The sequence below is a fragment of the Myotis yumanensis genome, unplaced genomic scaffold (assembly GCF_028538775.1).
Source record: "Myotis yumanensis isolate MYYU_CA2020_CCGP unplaced genomic scaffold, mMyoYum1.0.hap1 SCAF_10, whole genome shotgun sequence".
NCBI classification, from domain to species: Eukaryota; Metazoa; Chordata; class Mammalia; order Chiroptera; family Vespertilionidae; genus Myotis; species Myotis yumanensis.
Genome location: NW_027223761.1, coordinates 36,235,347 through 36,254,966, shown reverse-complemented (window position 1 = coordinate 36,254,966; position 19,620 = coordinate 36,235,347). Strand labels below are relative to the sequence as shown.

General features: G+C 48.4%; 1 protein-coding gene and 1 long non-coding RNA gene across 10 annotated transcripts in view; one reads left to right on the top strand and one right to left on the bottom strand.

Annotated features, from left to right (window-relative positions):
- The window catches only part of LOC139017210 (uncharacterized), a 163,030-nt gene that overhangs the window by 87,149 nt on the left and 56,261 nt on the right, over positions 1-19,620 (top strand). The gene's annotated exons all lie outside the window — the stretch shown is intronic.
- Positions 1-19,620, bottom strand: part of IRAG1 (inositol 1,4,5-triphosphate receptor associated 1) — a 110,916-nt gene that overhangs the window by 50,173 nt on the left and 41,123 nt on the right. For 3 of the 9 annotated variants that reach the window (XM_070425297.1, XM_070425300.1, XM_070425301.1), the window contains exons 3-10: positions 12,103-12,203; positions 10,980-11,050; positions 8,768-8,941; positions 7,673-7,750; positions 6,873-6,925; positions 6,619-6,666; positions 4,883-5,500; positions 2,641-2,719 (exon numbers count right to left, since the gene is read on the bottom strand). In XM_070425297.1, the coding sequence (XP_070281398.1) occupies positions 2,641-2,719; positions 4,883-5,500; positions 6,619-6,666; positions 6,873-6,925; positions 7,673-7,750; positions 8,768-8,941; positions 10,980-11,050; positions 12,103-12,203 (1,222 nt within the window). Of the gene's footprint in view, positions 1-2,640; positions 2,720-4,882; positions 5,501-6,618; positions 6,667-6,872; positions 6,926-7,672; positions 7,751-8,767; positions 8,942-10,979; positions 11,051-12,102; positions 12,204-19,620 lie in introns of those variants that run through there. The other 6 variants (XM_070425304.1, XM_070425303.1, XM_070425302.1 and 3 more) reach the window with 4 other exon arrangements.

Sequence of the window (19,620 nt, the reverse complement as noted above, 5' to 3'; positions counted from 1 at the left end):
GAGTGGAGACCCACAGAGGATGAGGAAAATATTTAAAGACTTTGTTAGTATGTGTCTGGACTGGGGACACCAACTCAAATCTCCTGGCTTCTTGTCCAGTTTTTTCCATTAATTTAACTGAGTCTTTGCATCTAGGATATAATGAATATTCTGAAAAAGAAAAGCAATAAGGGAGAAATAACCCCACTGCACACTAGAACATGTGAAAAGGCAGCAGTAATTAAAATAATGCAGTTCTGGTCAGAATAAAACAGAATCTAAGGTTCAGAGCTAGTCTTTGGAATATATAAAAAAAAGAATGTAGCAGGTTTGGCTCAGTGGATAGAGTGTAGGCCTGTGGACTGAAGGGTCCCGGGGTTTGATTCCAGTCAAGGCCACATGCCCAGGTTGCGGGCTCAGTCCCCAGTAGGGGGCGTGTAGGAGGCAGCCTATCAATGATTCTCTCTCATCATTGGTATTTCTATCTCTCTTTCCCTGTGAAATCAATAAAAATATTTTTGAAAAAGAATGTAGTATATACTTATCTAAGCCACAATATAGTAAGAAATAAAATTATTAAAATATGATTGAGGTAACAGGGTCTTAAATCTTCAAATACCTATGTTAAAATAAATTTCAGAGATATTAGCAAAAAAATATAAATAGATCAAACTATAGACAAACTAGTAGAAAATAGACTTACTGTCCCAATTAAAGAGAATTAATCATTTTATAATGATTTAAATGAAATAATGGAAGACTTCTCAAAGGAAAAGATAGGCAAAAAAGATTTTATAAAAACTTTGATTTCTCTAAAATAATACAAAACTTGTTTAAAAGCAAAAAAAAAATGATAGAATGAAAAATAGAAAGATACAGCCAACAACTGGTTATTATATATAGAGTTTATATACATTACCAACAAAAACAAACAAACCAACAACAACAAAAACACCCAAGATCCAAATGGTAATTCACCCAATAAGAGGGAGAGGGGGGAAGGAAATAAATATTTAAAAATTTAAAGTTTGAGCTTGCTTGCTAGCAAATTAATTGAAGTAATAATGAAGTAGCATTTCACACTGATACTAATAATACATTATAGTTGTTATTATTACTGATTATCTGGTTCTCACTATATTCTGGCCAATAAGGAGAAAAAGCAAAGCAAAGTCTAGTACTGTTTGTTCTCAGGAGAAAGGCTCCTCGCTCAGCCCTTGCAGGAAGCTTTATACTTTGGAGACAATTCAGTAAATGCAAATGTTTCTACACTTTGACCCACTGACTCTCAAGCATGAGAATTTATCTCAAGGGGGTAAATTAAAGGAAGAAAAAAATAAACTACAAGTACAAAGCTGTTTAGAGTAGGGTTCTTCATCATAGTTAACTATAAACATCTGAAATCCCTAACAATAGATACAGCAACACAAAAGGATAGTGTGTACCCATTAAATGATAAATATGAGAACGAGTCAAAATACATGAAATTAGTTACGAAATAACTTTTAAAAGTAGGAATAGGAAGTTATATCTACCATCAAATTAATTGTGAAGAAAATTAAAAATATGTGTAAATACTGGGGAAAAATAGAAATTGTTGCTTTTTCAGAATTTATGGGGTTATGGTGGAATTTTAAGATAAATATTTTCCTAGTGTTTTGAATCTGCTTTAATAAATTAAAAATTAAAAATAGAGCAGTATATAATAATCTTCCCATATTTCCTCTAAAGATGGTTAATTTTTTCTAAAATTAGTACTTTAAAAAATTGTTGGCTTGGAGTGGTACACATACAATACAATATACAGATGATGTATTATACAATTATACACTTGAAACCTATATAATTTTATTAACCAATGTCACCCCAATAAATTCAATAAAAAGGAAAATAATATAATGATTAATAAATAAGAATAAAAAATAAAACATTGTTGGAAATTTTACTACTTGGAATCTTCTGTTAATGTTGAATAGGTAAGTGTTAGTTACTATATTTCAGACCAGGGTCTTCCAACATGGTTGGTGGCACCCTGGACATGCCCATATGACAATCCTTAAGCAGAAGGCTTCTATGCTGAGACTGACTACAGGTAGCATGAGATAGGAGATATCAGGAGGGGTGAGCCAGGGATTGGGGGTCAGGGGAAAAGACCCAAGGTCTCATTTTTCAGAAGATGAGTCTGGCAGGATGGCTGGGTGGGGACTTGCAGTCACTAGGAGGGAAGGGCTGGGGCTTGAACTTTGTGGTGACAGCAGATTCGAAAGCAAGAGATGACTCTGATATCTTGAAAAGAGGAACTGTTCTATTTGTGTGGCTTCCGGGTGTGAGAGGAAAAGAAAAAGGAAGCATCAAAAGTTCAGACCTGGGTCACCCTTCCAGGCCCACTTGGTGCTAATAAGCCTCAAGGAAGACTAGCAAGGTCTACAAGGAGGGTTGGTTGGAAGGAGACACGTTTAGAGGTTCTCTGAGTGGGCAGGAAATATGACCTGATTAATTTATTCATCTGCAAATATTTACCGAGGGGCTGCTCTGTGTTCGGTCCACACTCACCACTGGGACAGACAAAGGCTCTGACTCGAAGTCTAGTGTTTACACTTTGATCTGACAAAAATGAGACCAGCTGTGGCCTGAGGAGTGCCTCTGCTGGGTCCCACCTACCTTTTTCCTGCTCCGCCGCTTCACTAAGTTCTGGAAGCTTGAGCCCCACTAAGTTCTGATTTCTCATCAGGATGTGCTCCTTTTTAGAAAAAGCAAAAGACAGCATTTCAGATGAGGACATCAGACTGGACTCTTTTCTCAGTTCTGTCTATGGCTCTGTGGCCACTCAATGTGCGAGACACCAGGGGCAGCCTCCGAAGTGTGTGGACAATCATGACCAGGTGGCATCTGAGGGGACCAGGAAGCCAGCCCTTCTCTCAGCCCACAAAGGTGCCTGAAACCCACAGTGGCACCACATTCCTTGAGTGAAGAACTATTGCATGTTTAACTAGCCTGCGGGCCTCCTGGTGAATGAGCTGCCAGCCACCCTGTGGCTGAGGCTGGAGAACAACAGAAGCAGAGCCCAGAGCTCTGGGGAAGGGAGGGTCCCTGGATGGGTATGTGGCTGCCCCTGGAAACAATCTTTGGTGAGCTCCTGGCTGTGCTCTGAGCGGCTGGAGCTTCCTGCCCTATTGTTCTAAGCAGTGAGCTCCCACTCCCAGGAGTTGTGGCCTGCCCCCATTCATTCTCAGTGGCTTGAGTCACTAAACTCTCCACACAGATGAGGCCTGAGAAGTGCTGCCTCAAGGCAGCAGGCTCAGCAGCCAATGTCCTGCCTGGGGCCTCAGAAGGCAGAGCCGGGGGAGAGATGAGGATTCTGACCACAGTATGTAGCATAGGTCAGCTCACACCTGCTCCAAGTCCATCGGCACCAGATCAGTGCCCCCAGGTGGAAATGCCTGATCCAGCTCCTCACCCCTGTGGCTGGCGCTATTAAGAGATTTCAGTGCCCGTGTGACAGAGGCCACTTGAATGGTTTGCCCCCTGGATAAAGCAGGAAAGGATGGAGCTTATGGCCCAAACAGGAGTCACCGGATAGAGCCTTTTACCTGTTTCCTTAGCAAACCAGAAGCCCACAGCCAATCAGCTCTTAGCACACTGGATTGGGATGGGGGTACTCAGCTGCCAGGGCAGAGGTTAGTGGGATGGGGCCCCCAGGTTCTTTGTGGCTTTCTTTGCTGCAGAGAAAAGCTTGCAGGGGTATTGGGCAGGGATGGCCTGTTGCCTGGGCCTGCCTTCTCTTCATTGCCAGAGGTCCATGAAGGCAAATACCTGGCTATCTGGCCCCCTTGGTGCCACCTTCCCCAGAGATCTGGGACTATGGCCCGTCACAGGCAGACCTTCCAGCCTGTGCTGACACACTAGTGTGAAATGTTAACATCAGCAGCCAGGCCCTAGCATCCCCTGAGCCTACAACTCAGCATCATGGCAGGTTTCTGAATAGGACAGTGGTCAGCACTAGAGTGTGTCCTGCTAGCACAGAAACCTCCTCACTTGTAAAGAGGACCCACTGACTGCTACTGGGTGCCTCTATTCCTTCTCTGCCCCACGCCCCTCTGTAGAGGAGCCAAGAGAGTCTTGTCCAGCTCAGGTGGTGGGGGTGCCAGGTCCTGCCCTGTGGAGTCCTGGTTGGCTGGCCTGTGGCCTGGGTTGGCCCTCTGGGGAAGTGGGGATTGGATAAAGACTCCTTTGTTCTGTTGACCTCTTCTGTCCCTCACATCCCGGTCTCTCTCTGCTCCATATCTGGACACCCCCACTCACCCAAGCATAGGGTGGCAGCCCCATGAAAGACCACTGTGCCTGGTTTGATGGCCAGTAAACGCTGGGGGACATCATGGATGCTGGAAGAAATTCACCAAGGAGGGGAGCAGCCCCTCATAGCCATTATTATACTTAGGGATGTATTTGAGGCCCTTTGTTAAGAGACATCAGGAAGGAAAGCTTAGGGCCATGATAAAGGAAAAGATATTTTATCCTTGCCTAACCCAGTCCTAGGCATGACAAGGCACTCCATCAAGGGCTTCCTGTTTATGAGCCACCAGCTCCAGCTGGAGGGGGAAACAAGCCCAGGACTGAGGGCCCATGTACCTCTGCACACCACCTCCCCCTGAATGTGGTGTTGTGTGTCAACTGTGTCCCACACTGACCTCACCCAAGCAAGTGGGGTAAAGCACCTGAAACTGGTGTTTATGAAGATGCTGTTCAGTGGACCTGATTTATCAGGGTGGGGAAGTTTAGGGCCCCATGAGGCCCATGTGCAGGCCAGAACTGCCCTGCCCCAGGGCCCAGCTCAGCCCACAGAGGTCTTCCTCCCAGGGGGACCTGGAGTGCACACCCAACCCAGCTGCCCCCAGTAACCCACCTCACGGAGCTTGGTCAGTTTCTGCATCCGCACGGGCTGCACTTGTATCTGTAAGTCTTTGAGTCCAGGCACCTTGGCCAGCTTGCTGCTAGCTTTGCCTGCAAAACGCTTCTCTTCCTCTGCTAGGGGCAGCTTGGCAAGCACTTGCTGCAGCCGGGGGCCAGGTTCTTCGGGGCCACTGTCCCAGGAGACGCCCCGAAGCAGGGGTGGCCGGGAAGGAGGGGGCCGAAGCTCGGTTTTGGAGCCAACCTTGGACCCTCCTGGCTCTCCAGCGGTGCCTTTTCCCTGGGGGCCCGGGGAAGCTGCCCCTCCAGAGCCCTGGGCCGGACTTCTGGGCAGAGGGTTGCCCTCCCTGGCTGTCTTCAGGAGCGGCTTGTCCAGCTCATTCTCAGCAGGGCCAGGCTGCGGGCTGTTCAGGGCCATTTTCCCGACACTGCCTAAGCCAGAGGCTGGGCCCTTGGGTGTGGCCTCAGGGCACTGGAGGGGATCAAAGTTTTCCTTTTGTTCTATTGCAATCTCTTTGGACTTCTCAGCTGTGGGAGTGCGAGGAGTCAGCCTGCCCTGAGACACTTTCCTCTGGTCATTTTGCTTCCGGTCAGCTAGCCCTTTGGGGATATTCTGAAAGAGACAAGGTAGAACGGGACCCTGGGGGCAGGTTGGGGAGCAGACATGTGGGACCACAGACCCTGCTAAGGGACATGTGTGAGCGTGTGTGTAGGGGTGTGAGATAGGTGGGAGTCTGCTCCAGTAAAGAGGACCCACAGACAAGCCTAAGGTTTGTAAAACACCCAGGACCAGGGACCTGCCATTCAAAACCTGCCAAGAACTCCCGAAGTCTAGGAGCCAGAGAGAAGAGTGGAACCGAGGGCAGTTCGGGGCAATCACATGTTTTGGCCTTAACTCAGTTGCCCCAGATCCTAGTCCTGGCTCTGCCTGGCAAAGCCCTTAACTTTTAGGGGCTTAGATTTCTCATCAGATTTGTGAACCCTCTGAAATTATATGCACATACATATGTGTGTTTGTGTGTGTGCTGTATGTATTTTGGGGGAAGAGAATCCACAGCTTTTAACAATTTCTCAGAGTTCCATAATCCAGAAGAGGTTATGAATATTTAGATGAGGTGATTCTTGCAAAGGTGATAGATATCTCATGGCTCAGAGGTTCACTGTCCTTTCATTTCCCATGGGAAGCTTGCTCTGTGAGGAGCACGTGGCTCTGTGTCCGGTCTTTGTGTGGCTGTTTACATGCGGCTGAAGCTCCCCCAGAGGACTCTAGCCCAGACCCCGTTCTAGATGAGACTGTAGTATATGCTGCCCTCAACACCCTCTCCATCACTTTCCTCTGAGCAGGTGTGAGGAAAAGATGAGGTTTCCCTGCTGCCCCAAGAAGAATTCCAACCAGGGCCTGGAGCCTTCCTGCAGTTTCACTAGAGCAAGTGCCTTGCTTGGCTCCTGCTGGGCCCCGAGGTCACCCTGGTCTCTGGCCAGCAGCCTGGCTGGGGGTGCAGGGCTATAGGCAGGACCACCATGGAGGTCACCCCACGGAATCCTGCCTTCTCACCCACCCCCCCACCACCACCACCTCAGATTTCCTGTCACAATGGGGCAGAGCAACCTTCTTGCTTCCCCAGCCTTGACTGTCCACTCATGTGCACCCACTCATAGCTGCCTGGGGCCAGCCTAGGCTGCTAGGACACTGTATCTCCCGCACCCAAATTGGGCAGAGCTCAAACTCACAGGCTCGCCAAGGTGATGTGAAGAGACTTCGGCCTCATCCCCCTTCTGCTGGAGAAATTAAACACGAGTCAGTCAGTGATGTGAAGGGACCATATCGCCTCTTCGAATACCCCCAATGAGGGGTATTTCTAGCAGTGGCGTAGGTGCCTCCCCCACCCAGCACCCTCACTTCAGTGGGTTGTGAAGGGCCTCTTGGGGTTAAGGAGTAAGAGGAGACAAGTTGGCATAGAAAACCCAAATGGGGCCCCCGTTACCTGTGCTGGTGCTCCGAGCAGAGGGGGCTGTGGGCCACTGCATGCATCCAAACCTGGAATGGTCCAGACACTGCTGAGAGCTGTCCAGCACCCCACACCTCAGCTGTTCCTTTAGCGAAGCACATCTACCTCCCCAGAATGTCCTCCCTTATCTCCCCCAGGCCTGGGAGCCAGTAACACCACCATTTGTTGAATGCCTCTTACATGCCAGGTTCTGTGCTGAATCCTCATTTAGTCATCACAGAAACCACACAAGGCAAATGAGGCGGAGGGAGGTCAAGGTCACACAGGACATGTCAGCACTGGGATCTGAACCCAGGCAGCCTGGCCTGAGCCTGAGCTGGCCCCACAGCTCTGACATGGGCAGGCTGTTCTCCCTGGCACCCTCCCTTCCCCTGCTGGTCTGAGGGTGTGGCCCAGAACACAGCCTAATGAAAGACAAGAAACCAAAAAGCAAAGAGTGGCTCAAATAGAGGCCTTTCCCAATAAGCGCTGAAATGAACTCTCTGACTTCTCTCTAGGCAAAGAATGCAAGCCATAGCCCCCCCTTCCACAACCTACCTCATCCTGGGCTAGACCTGTCTCCCCACATTAGCTCAAAACCCCAACGTAACATATATCTCCCACCTCTGAGGCAGCCCAGCCAGGCCCAGCTGGGAGCCCCTGGAGAGGGGGCCAAACAGAGGGTCTACCTGGGAAGCCTGCAAGATGGTAGGCCTTGTGGTCAGGCCAAGGGAGGGGCTGAGCTGCCACCCAAAGGGAGAAACAGGGCAGAAACTGCCAAGGAGACTGGACCTCACCAGGCAGCGTGGGGATGGTGAGTGAGTTGCTCCGCGAGGATGTAGGAGAAGCTCTGGGGCTGAGATTTGGGGAAACAGCTGTTGAGACAGACACAAATTGGCCAGTTTTAGTGAAGGTTTAGGACTTCCGCTTAACACTTACATGCTTTCAGGTACTTCTGACCTCTGAGAACTGGGTCTGCCTCATTGAGATCAGCCCAGTGCCTCCCTGCTGCCAGCCCAACAGAGGGGGCACTGGGTCACCTACAGGGGTGAGGATTGGGGTCACACTCCTCAGCCTGACTGGCCTGACCTGATCTCAAAGCACCTTCTAGAAACAGAGGACCTGCCATTGCTTGGCAAATATAACTCCAAAAACTGTACCTCCCAGACTTGACAGGATGGCCCTGATTTCAGAGGCTCTCCTTGCCTTCTAAGTACGTTCAGACTTGTCTAAAATTTGCCTCAACTCTGTTTAGGAAAAAGAGTGATTTTAGCCAAAGGTGTAGCAGGGTGGACTTCAGGCCCAGGAAAACCTTCCTTCTAATCCAGAAATTCCATGAAGATACCGAAGACCACGTTCCCCTTCCCTTCCCCACAGTGCCTCGGATCCTTCCCAGGGGCCCCAGCTGGAAATCAGGGAGAGGGAGCCCAGGGCTGGCCATTCCAGACCTTTGCTGGGGAGGTGCCCATAGAGCAGGACCACCTGGGGAAGGTGGGGAAGTCATGCAGACTCTGTCCATGCAGGCTGACCCAGGAGTCTGCACACATGGGCATCACACACAGGATTTCTCTCCATGCAAGATTCAGAGCTGGGGGAGCTCCCGTTAAGTTCATGGGTATCATATGGGCTGACATTCTCATAGAAACAGGAAGCCACAGTGGTCACACACAGGCCCCCCAAAACAAAAAGAGTTTTCTGGGCTAGAGTTGGGTCCATATTTTGGAGCTTCTGAAATGGGGCCTCACCGGAACCTCTCCATAAGGCTCAGTCCTCCTGGGCCTAGAGGCCCGGGGGGCAGGCAAGTCAAAGCAGGGCTTCCAGTGCAGCCAGGCTTGGCTGTCCCCCTCCCATCCCTCCTCAGAGGGGCTCAGGGCAGCCCACGTGCATCCTACCTGACGGAGAGTCTCCGGGGCTGCTCCTGGACTTCCTCCCACGTCGGGTCAGGAATCGCTCACTCACCAACTTGGCTTCCTCCAGCAGCGCCAGGTTTTTCTTCTTGTCCTCCTCTGAGATGCTGATGTCTGGCAGCTGGTCATTTACCAGGTCAATGATATGCCCCGCAGAGTCTGCAGAGGGAGGGTGAGCACAGGGTGAGAGTCCCTGCTACTCCATGCCCCAGCCCAGGGATGCTGCCCAGAGCAGACGGCCAGTCAAACCTCGCCTGGGCCCAGTGCTGAGCTATGGAGAGGCTGCGTGGGGTCAGACAGGGCTTCCTCAGCAGGTTTGGCCCCTGTGACTTCTAGCCTGTGGCTGTGGCAGGTCCTCTGTCACAAATGGTCATGAAGCCACCTAGGTTCCCAGTACTATCCCAATCTCCACTGTTAGGGAAGGCCAGCAGGAGCCCCAACTCTGTGCTATCTGCCCTGCTAGCATGTTCTTCTTTCAGGTCTATGTTTCTTCAACAAGCTAGTGAGCTCAAGGTGTGTGGATACATGGAGCACTCAGAAGATCATGGGCCAAAAACACAATCGCATGGCCACTTCCTCTCCCTTCTTTCCTCCACTCACACTGTTTACCTCCATTCTTGTTCAAAACTGTTTCTTCTCTGGGTGAATGACATGGGAGTCACTCCACATTCCTCCCTCTTCCTCAATCCCCCCACGTCCAACCAACTGGTCATCAAGTCCTGATCATCATTTATGCTGTATGGGTACCTATCTCTGGAATGTGCCTCTCATCTCCATTCTTGCTCATGAGCTTTTACCTGCACAGTTATATCAGACATTTCATACCCCCCTACCCCCACCTCCAGGCTATCACCTCCATCTCATCCTCCAGTGCCTATCACGGTGATCTTGCTAAGAGCCATATCCGACCATGCCATGCTCCTGCCTCACCTCATCAGGATTCCTCATGGAATGATGTCCAATGGCAAACTGGGCCCAGCCACTTTTGCTGACCCCATGTATGCCTCCTGAGGCCACTCCCATTGTGACTCTCCAGCCTCCATTCCCCCTTCTGTTCATAGCTTCCCAATTTCCATTGAGTGAAATCCCTCTTCATCTCAATTACATTAGTCAGGAAAGAGCTAATCCTACCTCCCACCTCACCTCAAGTGCCAGGAGTGGGACTGTGTACCATCCTCAGCCTGTCAGTGAATTCACTACCCCAGCCACAGTGATGGGTGCAGGGATAGCCATGGGAGTTCAGTGAGAGGCAATCCTGGGAATTCAATAATGGGGAAGAGGAACTCTCTTTCCAATGATGGGAAGCCAGCCTGGAGTTGTTGGTGGCCATTTCCCAAGAAGAGAGGGGACTTGAGAGATGGGATGGGACAATTATTAATGATCCAACTTGAGCATCTGGATTCAGTGCTACCTGAAACCACAAACCCTGGCTTTTATTCATTTTCATTTTCTTTGGTTTAAGCTAGTTTGAGTTGGGTTTCTATCACATGAGAGCCCTGACTGATACACACAGCTGAACATTCAGTTGCTCTGTTATGGCTTCTGCTCCCCAGCATGTTGCTTCTTCTACCTGGAAGGCAACACCTTCCCTCCCTCTTGTCTATCTCTCCAACTTGCTAAGGTGTAACTCAAATACTCTCTCCTCTGAAATACCTACCCAAACTTCCCTCCTCAGGGGGAATCGGGCTCCTTCCTGCCCCTGTTTCCTTAACACTTCTATAAAGGGCCTTACAATACAGTGTCCTGATTATATCTGTTCACTTCTCAGTCTCTTCATAGACTCTGAGCAATATGAAGGCAGGGACTGAGTCTGCTTAAAAACTGTGCTCTGATGGTCCAGCGGAGGCTCTGAGGGACCATTTGGTGTAGCCTTGCATTCAGGCGCATGCCTACCTGAGGAGCAGAGACTGTCCTCCCTGAGCCCTGAAACTGAGCCTCACACAGCTGTTCTATATCTCTTTGACTTCCTCTCCTTCCTCTTCACACCCTGGTCTTGTCTTTTTACCAAAAGAAACTGAGATGACACATCATACTTCTTTTGGGCACCAACACTGAGCGGCTGATTGACTTTGTCCTTTGGGGCTCATAGCAGAGAGGGCAGGTCAAACTACCAGGCCTCAATCTTCCTACTCAAACACACCTCAGCTGGACCCCTATCTCTGGTTGCAGAAGTAAGGCAAGTTGGCCTAGCCCTTACCCACAGAAGTCAGCGGAGCAGTGGAAACCTTCAAGTGTCGGTGAGAAAGCCTCCGGTGGGGACTGTGAGCTCTGAAAGAATGGAGCCATCTTGTTAAGAAAATTGGTCCACAGCTTGGAAACAGGCAAACAGATGCCTGTATCTTTTTTCAAAGTCATATGAGTGCATCGTCTTACAGGCTTTCTAAGTTTGGGAACTTGTTAGAAATGCAAATTCTCAGGCTCTACCCTAGACCTACTGGATCAGAAACTCTGGGGGTGAGGCCCAGCCACCTGCGATTGACCAGGCTCCCCAGGGCACTCTGCTGCATGCTGAAGTTTCCAGACCACTGCCCTAATGATATGTAACTTTGACTACTTGCTGTGCATTAGGGCTCAGACTGAATGGACATCTAACTCATAGAAAACTCATAAAATATAAATAATTGTAGAGATGCATATGATTTATGCTAAGGAGAAAAGATAAAAATAGGATTTCATTGTCCAGTAGAGCATTAACCTGTTTCATATTTAACTTACCAGCTTTATTCCAGTGTTCTTTTCCTCCTTCCTCTGAACTAGCATTGTTACCCTGATGGGTCCCACATTCATGAGTTAAATATATCTTTGACATGTGCTCACTATATATTTGTATGAGAATTATCTATGTAACATTTTGTAGATAGTACTTAGACAATCTCATTCTAGCTAGATTAATGTATGGGCTAGTGCTGTGGCATCCCTGTGCATGTGAGCTGATGTCCCTTCCAAGAGATCATCCTCCACCCAGGACCCACCCTGGCCAGGGGAAGGATTCTACAGTAAGAGACTCACATCTTTCAGGTCTGTTTGCAAACATTTGGGCAGTTATACAGGAAACTCCTATGCTGTGATTTGTGCTTTTTTAAAAGGATAGCAGGGTGAAAAGAGCCAAATCCAGGAGAAGAAAAATAATTTGGGGAGGGGGGAAGATAATGGAAAAATCCCAATCTCTCTCTCACATTTTGAGAACTTGCATGACTGTATTTTCATCAATAAAATGATTCAAGAAAAAAGGAAAGATTTATAAAAATATAGCTGTCTAGTCCCTGTGTGCTAGGAAATGTTGTTCTTCACAGCACAAAGATCAGACACCTGGGATGTACCTGTTGGCCAGGTTTTTGTCAGTTTCTCCTTCCGGTGAACTGGCATCCCCAGTCAGGACGATCGTGGGTGGACTGCAAGATATTCCTGCGGTGGGAGAGCCCTGGTGGTTTAGAATGAAAACACAGGTGGAGTTAGGCTTGGGAGGAAGCTTCCAGGAGCTGGAGCTGGAGCCTGTATTCTAGCATCAGGATTCTCAGAGCCTCTTGATAAGGGGACAAATGCAGTGTATTTGGATTATTCAAAGAGGAGGAAAAATACATATATATTTTTTTCTCCTTCATTCTCTAGCAGGCATTCACCTGAGCTAACAAGGTCCATCTTTCATGCACTAAGATTAGGGAACCTTTAAGCCATCCCTAGGAAATCTCTGACATTTTAGGAAAATGTGGCAGAGTGCACAGGCTGTGGTCAGCCTCGTTGGGGGAAAATGGAGGTCAGGAGAAGAGGTGGCGGCACCCACACATTCCTGATATTCAGTGACAATCCTACATTTGGGTAAATGTGCTTAAAACCTCCTTCACCCATGCCATCTTTTTAAACCACTTTATTAAGTTACAATCGATATACAAAAATCTGTACCTATTTAAAGTATACAACCTGATGAGTTTAGAGAGTACACGCCTGTGAAGTCTTTACCACAATCTGTGACATAAACCTATTCATCCCTCCCAAAAGTTTCCTCTTGCCTCTTATTTATGATCATCATGATGAGAAGAACACTTATAAGATCTACCCCCTTAGCCAAGTTTTAAATATGAATACAATATTGTTACTTCCAGCCACCCGGATCTCTAGGACTCACTCATCTTGCACAACTCCCATATCATCTTGATGGAGCTTCTTTCCTATACAGCCTCATGGGTGACCGCTGTCATAGGAATGCCAACCGAAACACTGACTGTGCTTATAATATGTGTGAGGTTCCTTCCCTGGGTGGAGTTTATTTTGGTCATGAAAGTTTGAGCTCTGAATATATTCACATTTATCATGTTTAGAATTTTTTTTATATGAATCCTTTGGTGAACAAAAAAGTGTACTTTAGCTAAAATATCATGTTTATTCTAGTTATATCATAAGGTTTTGGCCATCCCTTGGAGAGGGACTTTTATAAATTCCCAACATGCTTTGGTGCAGATAAGATAGATCTATGTAAAGGGGCAGGAGGGGCCAATCATTAATTTCTGCATGTTGTGTTCTGAAAAGGGAAAAATCATAGTGGTGGTGATGTGGTTATACTATACTAGAGGCCTAGTGCACGAAATTTGTGCACTGGGGAAGGGGGGTTCCTCAGCCCGGATTGCAAAAGGGCACAGGCCAGGCCGAGGGACCCCACCAGTGCACGACTGGGGACAGGGAGGGATTCGGGAAGTTGGCCAGCTGGGGAGGGACCACAGGAGGGCTCCAGGGCATGTCCAGTCCATTTCGCTCAGTCCCGATTGGCCGGACCCCAGCAGCAAGCTAACCTACTGGTTGGAGCATCTGCCCCCTGGTAGTCAGTGCACATAATGGCGACTGGTTGACCAATTGAATGTCTGACCCCTGCTGGTCAGTGCACATCATAGTGAGTGGTTGAGCAGCCTTAGCATATCATTAGCATGTTACCCTTTGATTGGTTGAATGGCTGACTGAACAACCGGACACTTAGCATATTAGGCTTTTCTTATGTAGGATACCCATGTCTAAGAGTTGAATGTATTCAGGCTGCTAAGTAAGTTAAATATAGTTTGTTTTATTTTATTGACTCACTACCTATTTTGTAAAACCATTTGAAGTAACCAACAATAAAATATAAGATAAACAAAACATGAGACTATAAAAATGAGGGAATTATTTGGTAAATATAAACGTCCCTAGCAGATGAAGAGAAATGCATGCTCCTTCTAACTGACCAGGGTTTGACTCTGAAGTTCAACAATTTAACCTGAAACCTAAAGAAGCTGTGATCCATGTGGTCCAGGCTTTAAGAAGGAAGCTTTTAAGAATTGCTCAGCAGACAACAAAACAATGCAAAAGGAATTTGTCTTCACTCTCACCTCTCAAAGGACATTAAAGGGGAACGAATCTTAACTCCCATCCTTGCCTGTCCCCTCTACTTTGACTCTTCACTTGCTTACCGTCCCCACCCAAATCCTTTCTCTTCCTCCCCGCTCTGCTTACTCATGCTCCACCCAATTATTTATTGAACAGATTGTCTTGATTCTTCTTTTTATGATTGACTCACAAAAGTTTTTGGGTATAAGACCAGGGTCAATCTGTAAACACTCACATCATTATGCTTCATTCTGTCCATCTAGCAAACATTGACTGAATGCCTAATATGTGCGGGGGTCTGTGGTAGGGCCTAGGAAGACAAAGGTAAACCAGGCGGGCCTCTGAAATGCTTCCCAGTTAGTGAAATGCGATGGAAAATGGGGTGGAATTATCCTTCCCCAACCCCCAATTCCAGGTAGCTCCCAGGGCCTGGTGCCCTCTGTGTTGACACCTGTGAGATAAATGGCCTGGAAGCCGTGGGGGGCTGCTGTCTGGTGAAAGTTTGCTCTCCCTTCTGGTTGAAGGCCACTTGCAACAAAGCTCTCACTCAGAGGAGGGTTGGGGCAGAGGTGCCCACACGGAAAGACAGAAACAAACCATGGGTGGCAAGTGCCAAGCATGTAACCACACAATTTTAAGCTGCTTAAAAGCCAGGAGGCACAAGCAATCGGAGAGAAATCCTTTATCCCTGATGGAATGTCCTGGAACGCTCCCCACTCTCTCCTTCCAATGTGTACAAAGTAATAAAATCAACGTGTTCTTTCCCTAATCAGCTCACGGAATGGTTGAGCAAGTTCTGTACAATTTCTAGTTTTTTTTCCAGAACTGTTTTGAGGGGAACATTCAGTCTTTTGTGGGCTGTGCTTCACCCTGGCACATCACTGGGGAGACAGTGATCCAGAAGAGAGTGTGGGAAGAATCAGGGGCCCTCTGGGGTGAATTCTGCCAGGTGTTAATATGGTGTAAAGACCCATCCGGGCTCTCACTCTGAGCTGCATGACCTGAAGAAAGCTTGCGGGGAAGTGTGTTCAAATACAGACCACAAGCAAATTCCTGGTTCTAGGACTGCAAGGGCCTGGGCCTTGGGAGCCACACTAATTCATGACACAGTTTCTCATGTATTAGCTGTGTGAACTTGAGCAAGTTCCCTTGACTCCCTGTGCCTTGGTTATCTCATCTGTAAAATAATTATGTCACAGGGTAGTCACAAGAACCAAACAGGTTGATATAGCAGTAGGATTGCCAGATAAGATACAGGATGCCCAGTATTCAAATAAACACTGAATAATTTCTTAGTATAAGTATGCCCCAAATATTGCATGGACATAACTGTATTTTCATATGTTAAATCTGGCAGGGGCAGGTCCAGGTGGAAAGCTTATGGGGACACCTGGCCCCTACTAAATGCCCAACGAGTGTCAGGTGTTACTCTGTTATTGCTATTTTTGGAACTGACCTCATTATTCTGGAATTGGGTTTTGAAGAGATTGTCCTTCTTGGTTTTGGGTCTGAGCAACCATCTGGAGTTAAGTTAAGGGACCAGCCTGTCTGGTGGAGCCACAGAGCATCTTCCCCAGGCACCTGACCACATGGCCTGCGTAATCAATGACTCCCAGAGAGGAAGCCCACCTCCAAGGCCACATCCCCCTCTCGCACCATCTACTTCTCAGACCAAAGACAGATGTCCTTTGTGGGTTTCAGACACGGGAAGCAAAGGAACAAATATGAGTAGAGGGAAGTGACACTCTCAGACCTGCTGTGTGCCAGGCCCTGTCTCAGACGCTTCCCGGGTGCCTTCGCATTCAATCCTACCAGCAATTCTGTGAAGGAACCTCAGAATACTCACCTACAACTTGGGGCTGATAATACCTCCCAACCTCATAGAATCGCAAAAAGGAAATGAGAAGACAAAGTGAAGGACCTGAGCATGAAGTAGGTGATTGGTACATTTCTTTTCTCTCCTCACTCTATCCTCTCTCTGCCCCCCTTAAACAGACTTGTTCAGGGCTGGGCAGGTAGTAAATGGTGGAAGGGACTAAACACTGGGCCTGTTGGCTTTCCCCCAACACAAGCTACTCTTACAGTCATCTCCAGGTCTTTGGCCTCACCTCCCTGTTCCTGGTATCCACAGGTCTCCAACAATCCTTTCTTGTTCTTCCAAGCTGCACCCTCCCCCATAAGCCCTTTCTTCCTGGCAGCCCTCAAAGCGCAAGGCTGAACACACAGCTGAGTAAGGATAGCAGAGGTACCCCTCACCCTTCCAGGAACCCAGCCTCCCCCTGGGTCCATTTTCCTCCCCTGGAGTCAGCCGAGTACTAGGGGGCTGGGCTATCCCACAAGCTCACCCACCCTATAATAAGCCAGCAGGTCACATTTTGTTCTCCTTAAATAAACTTATAGAAACATTTAAATATTTATTTCACTCATAACTTCCCAGGAATGCACCACAGTTTCCTAACTGCCTGGGTGCAGGGATAAATATAGGCCAGTGTCATAGACGGGAATATTATTATCTTCCTTCCCCCGATGCCACGTGACTCGGCCTGGGCTAGGAAGCTGTAAGCAATAGCCCTAGCCCCAGCCCAGGGGGAGTGGGGAGTTTAGCTCCTGCACTTGGACCCTGGCAGAGTGAAGGACCCTGCCAAAGGCAGTGTGGGTAGTGAGTCAGGAGGCCTCGACTGGAATCCCACCTGGGTGACTGTGGACAGGTTACTTAACTTCTCTGAGTTTCATCTTCTCAAACATTGTGTGGAGCTAACAATCCCCATTTTCTAGGCTTGTTTTAAGGATTTGATGAGCTAAAGCAATAATAATAATGATGGTGAGGGGGGGTGGAGGGTGGACACTGTGGTGGCTGCATCCCCGGGTCCCTCAAAGCCTGGAGGGCAAACAGGGACTGCCTCTGGAAGGGGGGGCTCTGGCCGCAAAGAGGAATTAGTGCTCTTGTGACAAGATAGAAAGACACTCTGGGACTTGTGAGAACATGATTATTTCAGAGGCAAATCCTAAGAGCACGGGAGAGAGCGGAAGTGCCTCTGTTGAGGTCTGCTGGATGCGGGCTCCTTCCTGCCGGGCACTGGGAACCCGGGTCTTTGAAGGGGTGCCCGCCGTGTAGATTCTCTCTTCCTCGTGCACCCTCGCCCTGCCATGTTTCTGGCGGGCCCTCTTTCCTGCCATTGCCCACTCTATTCTTAAAGGTCAGGGGCCAATAATCACCAGATTATCCTGCCTTTTTCATCACTCTTTTGGCCCTCATGCCATCGGACTTCAGGAATATAGACATGCACACAATGTCTATTAGTCTTACTCAATGGAGAGTATGCCACCCAGCCAGCCAGTCATTCATCCATCTTCATCTTCTATCCTCTCCTCCTCCCTCCATGTCTTCCTCCCTTCAGTCCAGAGATTTAATCATCCAGCCTGACAATTATCCACCCAGCCTGTCTCACAGCCAGCCAGCCAGCCTCCTCCCACAAGCCACCACTGCAGCTGCAGCCTGTGCTGAGAGCTGGAGAAACACTCAGGAAAGACACAGCCCCTGACCCTTCCTAGCTCACATAAGTCTGACAGGGGAATCAGAGAAACAAAAAATGACAAGCTACTTCAAGGACAAATCATTGTAATATGCATTCCTGACCACTGTAACTTCCAGCATTTCTAAAACACCGTCTGCTTTGTCCTAGGCACAGCTCCTGCTGTGTGACCAGGCCCACTAGAAGCCATCCTGGTGGAACTGACCTTTTGACCCTTTCCAAGCTTCTTTTCCACAGAGAACAGAGCACAAGCAGCTGCTGTCCAGGGCACTGGCTTTACTGCTGGGTGGGGCCAGGGAGGAAGAGGAGCTGGCAGGAACACCTCAGCAGAAACTTGGGTTTCAGTCTCCACTCAACATAACACAACTATGTGACATTTGACAATTACATAACCTCTGAGACTTCATTCCCTCTTCTATAAAATTGAGATAATAATAATAATATCTACCTTGGAGGGATGAGCACATAGCAAGTGCCCAATAGATGTCTCCGATATCTCATACACCAGATCCTAATGCTTTCCTGATTATTTATTTTATTTTTTTAATAATATTTTTATTGATTTCAGAGAGGAAGGAGAGGGAGAGAGAGAGAAACATCAATGATGAGTGAGAATCTTTGATCGGCTGCCTCCTGCATGACCCCCACTGGGAATCAAGCCCGCAACCTGGGAATGTGCCCTTGACCAGAATCAAACCCGGGACCCTTCGGTCTGCAGGCCGACGCTCTGTCCACTGAGCCAGACCAGCTAGGGCTCCTGATCATTTATTTAAAGATATCTCATAGAGAATCTTAATAGAGGCTGTTCTTGCAAAGGGTGTGATGAGACAAGTGGAAATGAGTTCAGGGAGGAGGAGTTCAAAATCCTCAGTTGGAGCTTTCAAGGGACCGCCTGGTTCCTAGTGACTGGAGTGTGCTTACCCACCATGTTTTTCTCATCTGTAAATGGGAGAGTAATCACACGTACCCCCTAGAGCTGTGAAGTTACTGAGTATAGAGTTCTCAGAGCAGTGTCTGTCACGTGGGAAGCATGGCATGAGAGCCCTTAGTCGGTGAGCTGGGGAGGCGTCCCCGCTCTGCACGTCCTTACCAGGTCCCATGTACATGTTTTACACGTAATAGCTATTTTCCCTTCACCTCCTTCCTGGCAGAGAGAATCGGTTCTTTGGGTCCTTTTTGCCCCATGAGGGAACACACATTTTCCAAGGGGTCTCCAGGGAGGTGACCTTCCCTGTTCAGAAAACAAGCTCAGGGCACAGCCTCACAGAGTGCACTGGCAGGAGGCTTCAGTTCTTTGTGGGTTTTGATTACAGCTTCTGATGAGGCTCCTAAAGGGTGTGTGCGTGCGTGTGCGTGTGTGTGTGTGTGTGTTCATGTGTATGTGTGGCAGTCTCTCTGTATGTGAGCGTGTCTTTGCGTGTATGTGTGAGAGTCTTTGCGTGTGTGTCTATGTTTATGTGTGTGTCTGAGAGTCTCTGTGTGTGAGTGTATGTGTGTCTATGTTCGTGTGTATGTGTGTGAGTCTGTATGTGAATGTATGTGTGTGTGCAGAAAGAAAAACAGGATCTAGGTCTACTGCTTCATTGTTTTTGTGTGGGAAGGCCTCAGCTAGTGCTCGTGTCAGTGATGGGAAATGGGGGCTGGGACCCGAGGAACTAGAAGTAGGGCTGGACCCCAGGGAGTTGTAAACTCAGAAGGATGCTCCATTCTTTGCCTGCTTCACAGAGTGGGAATTCACACGCTACCAGGAGTTGCAGCCGAGCCCTCCTGACCAGCCCTACTTCCCTGGCTGTCTGATTTCCCCTGCTCCCAGGGACTCAGGCCCCCACCCTGGAGGCTCCAGCCTAGTTCATAGGCCTGACATGCCCCTGAGGCTAGGGTTGCCTGACAAGGCTTGTCTGATGGGTGCAAGAGAGAGAGAAGCTCTTCATGGACAATGACTGTGGGCTTCTG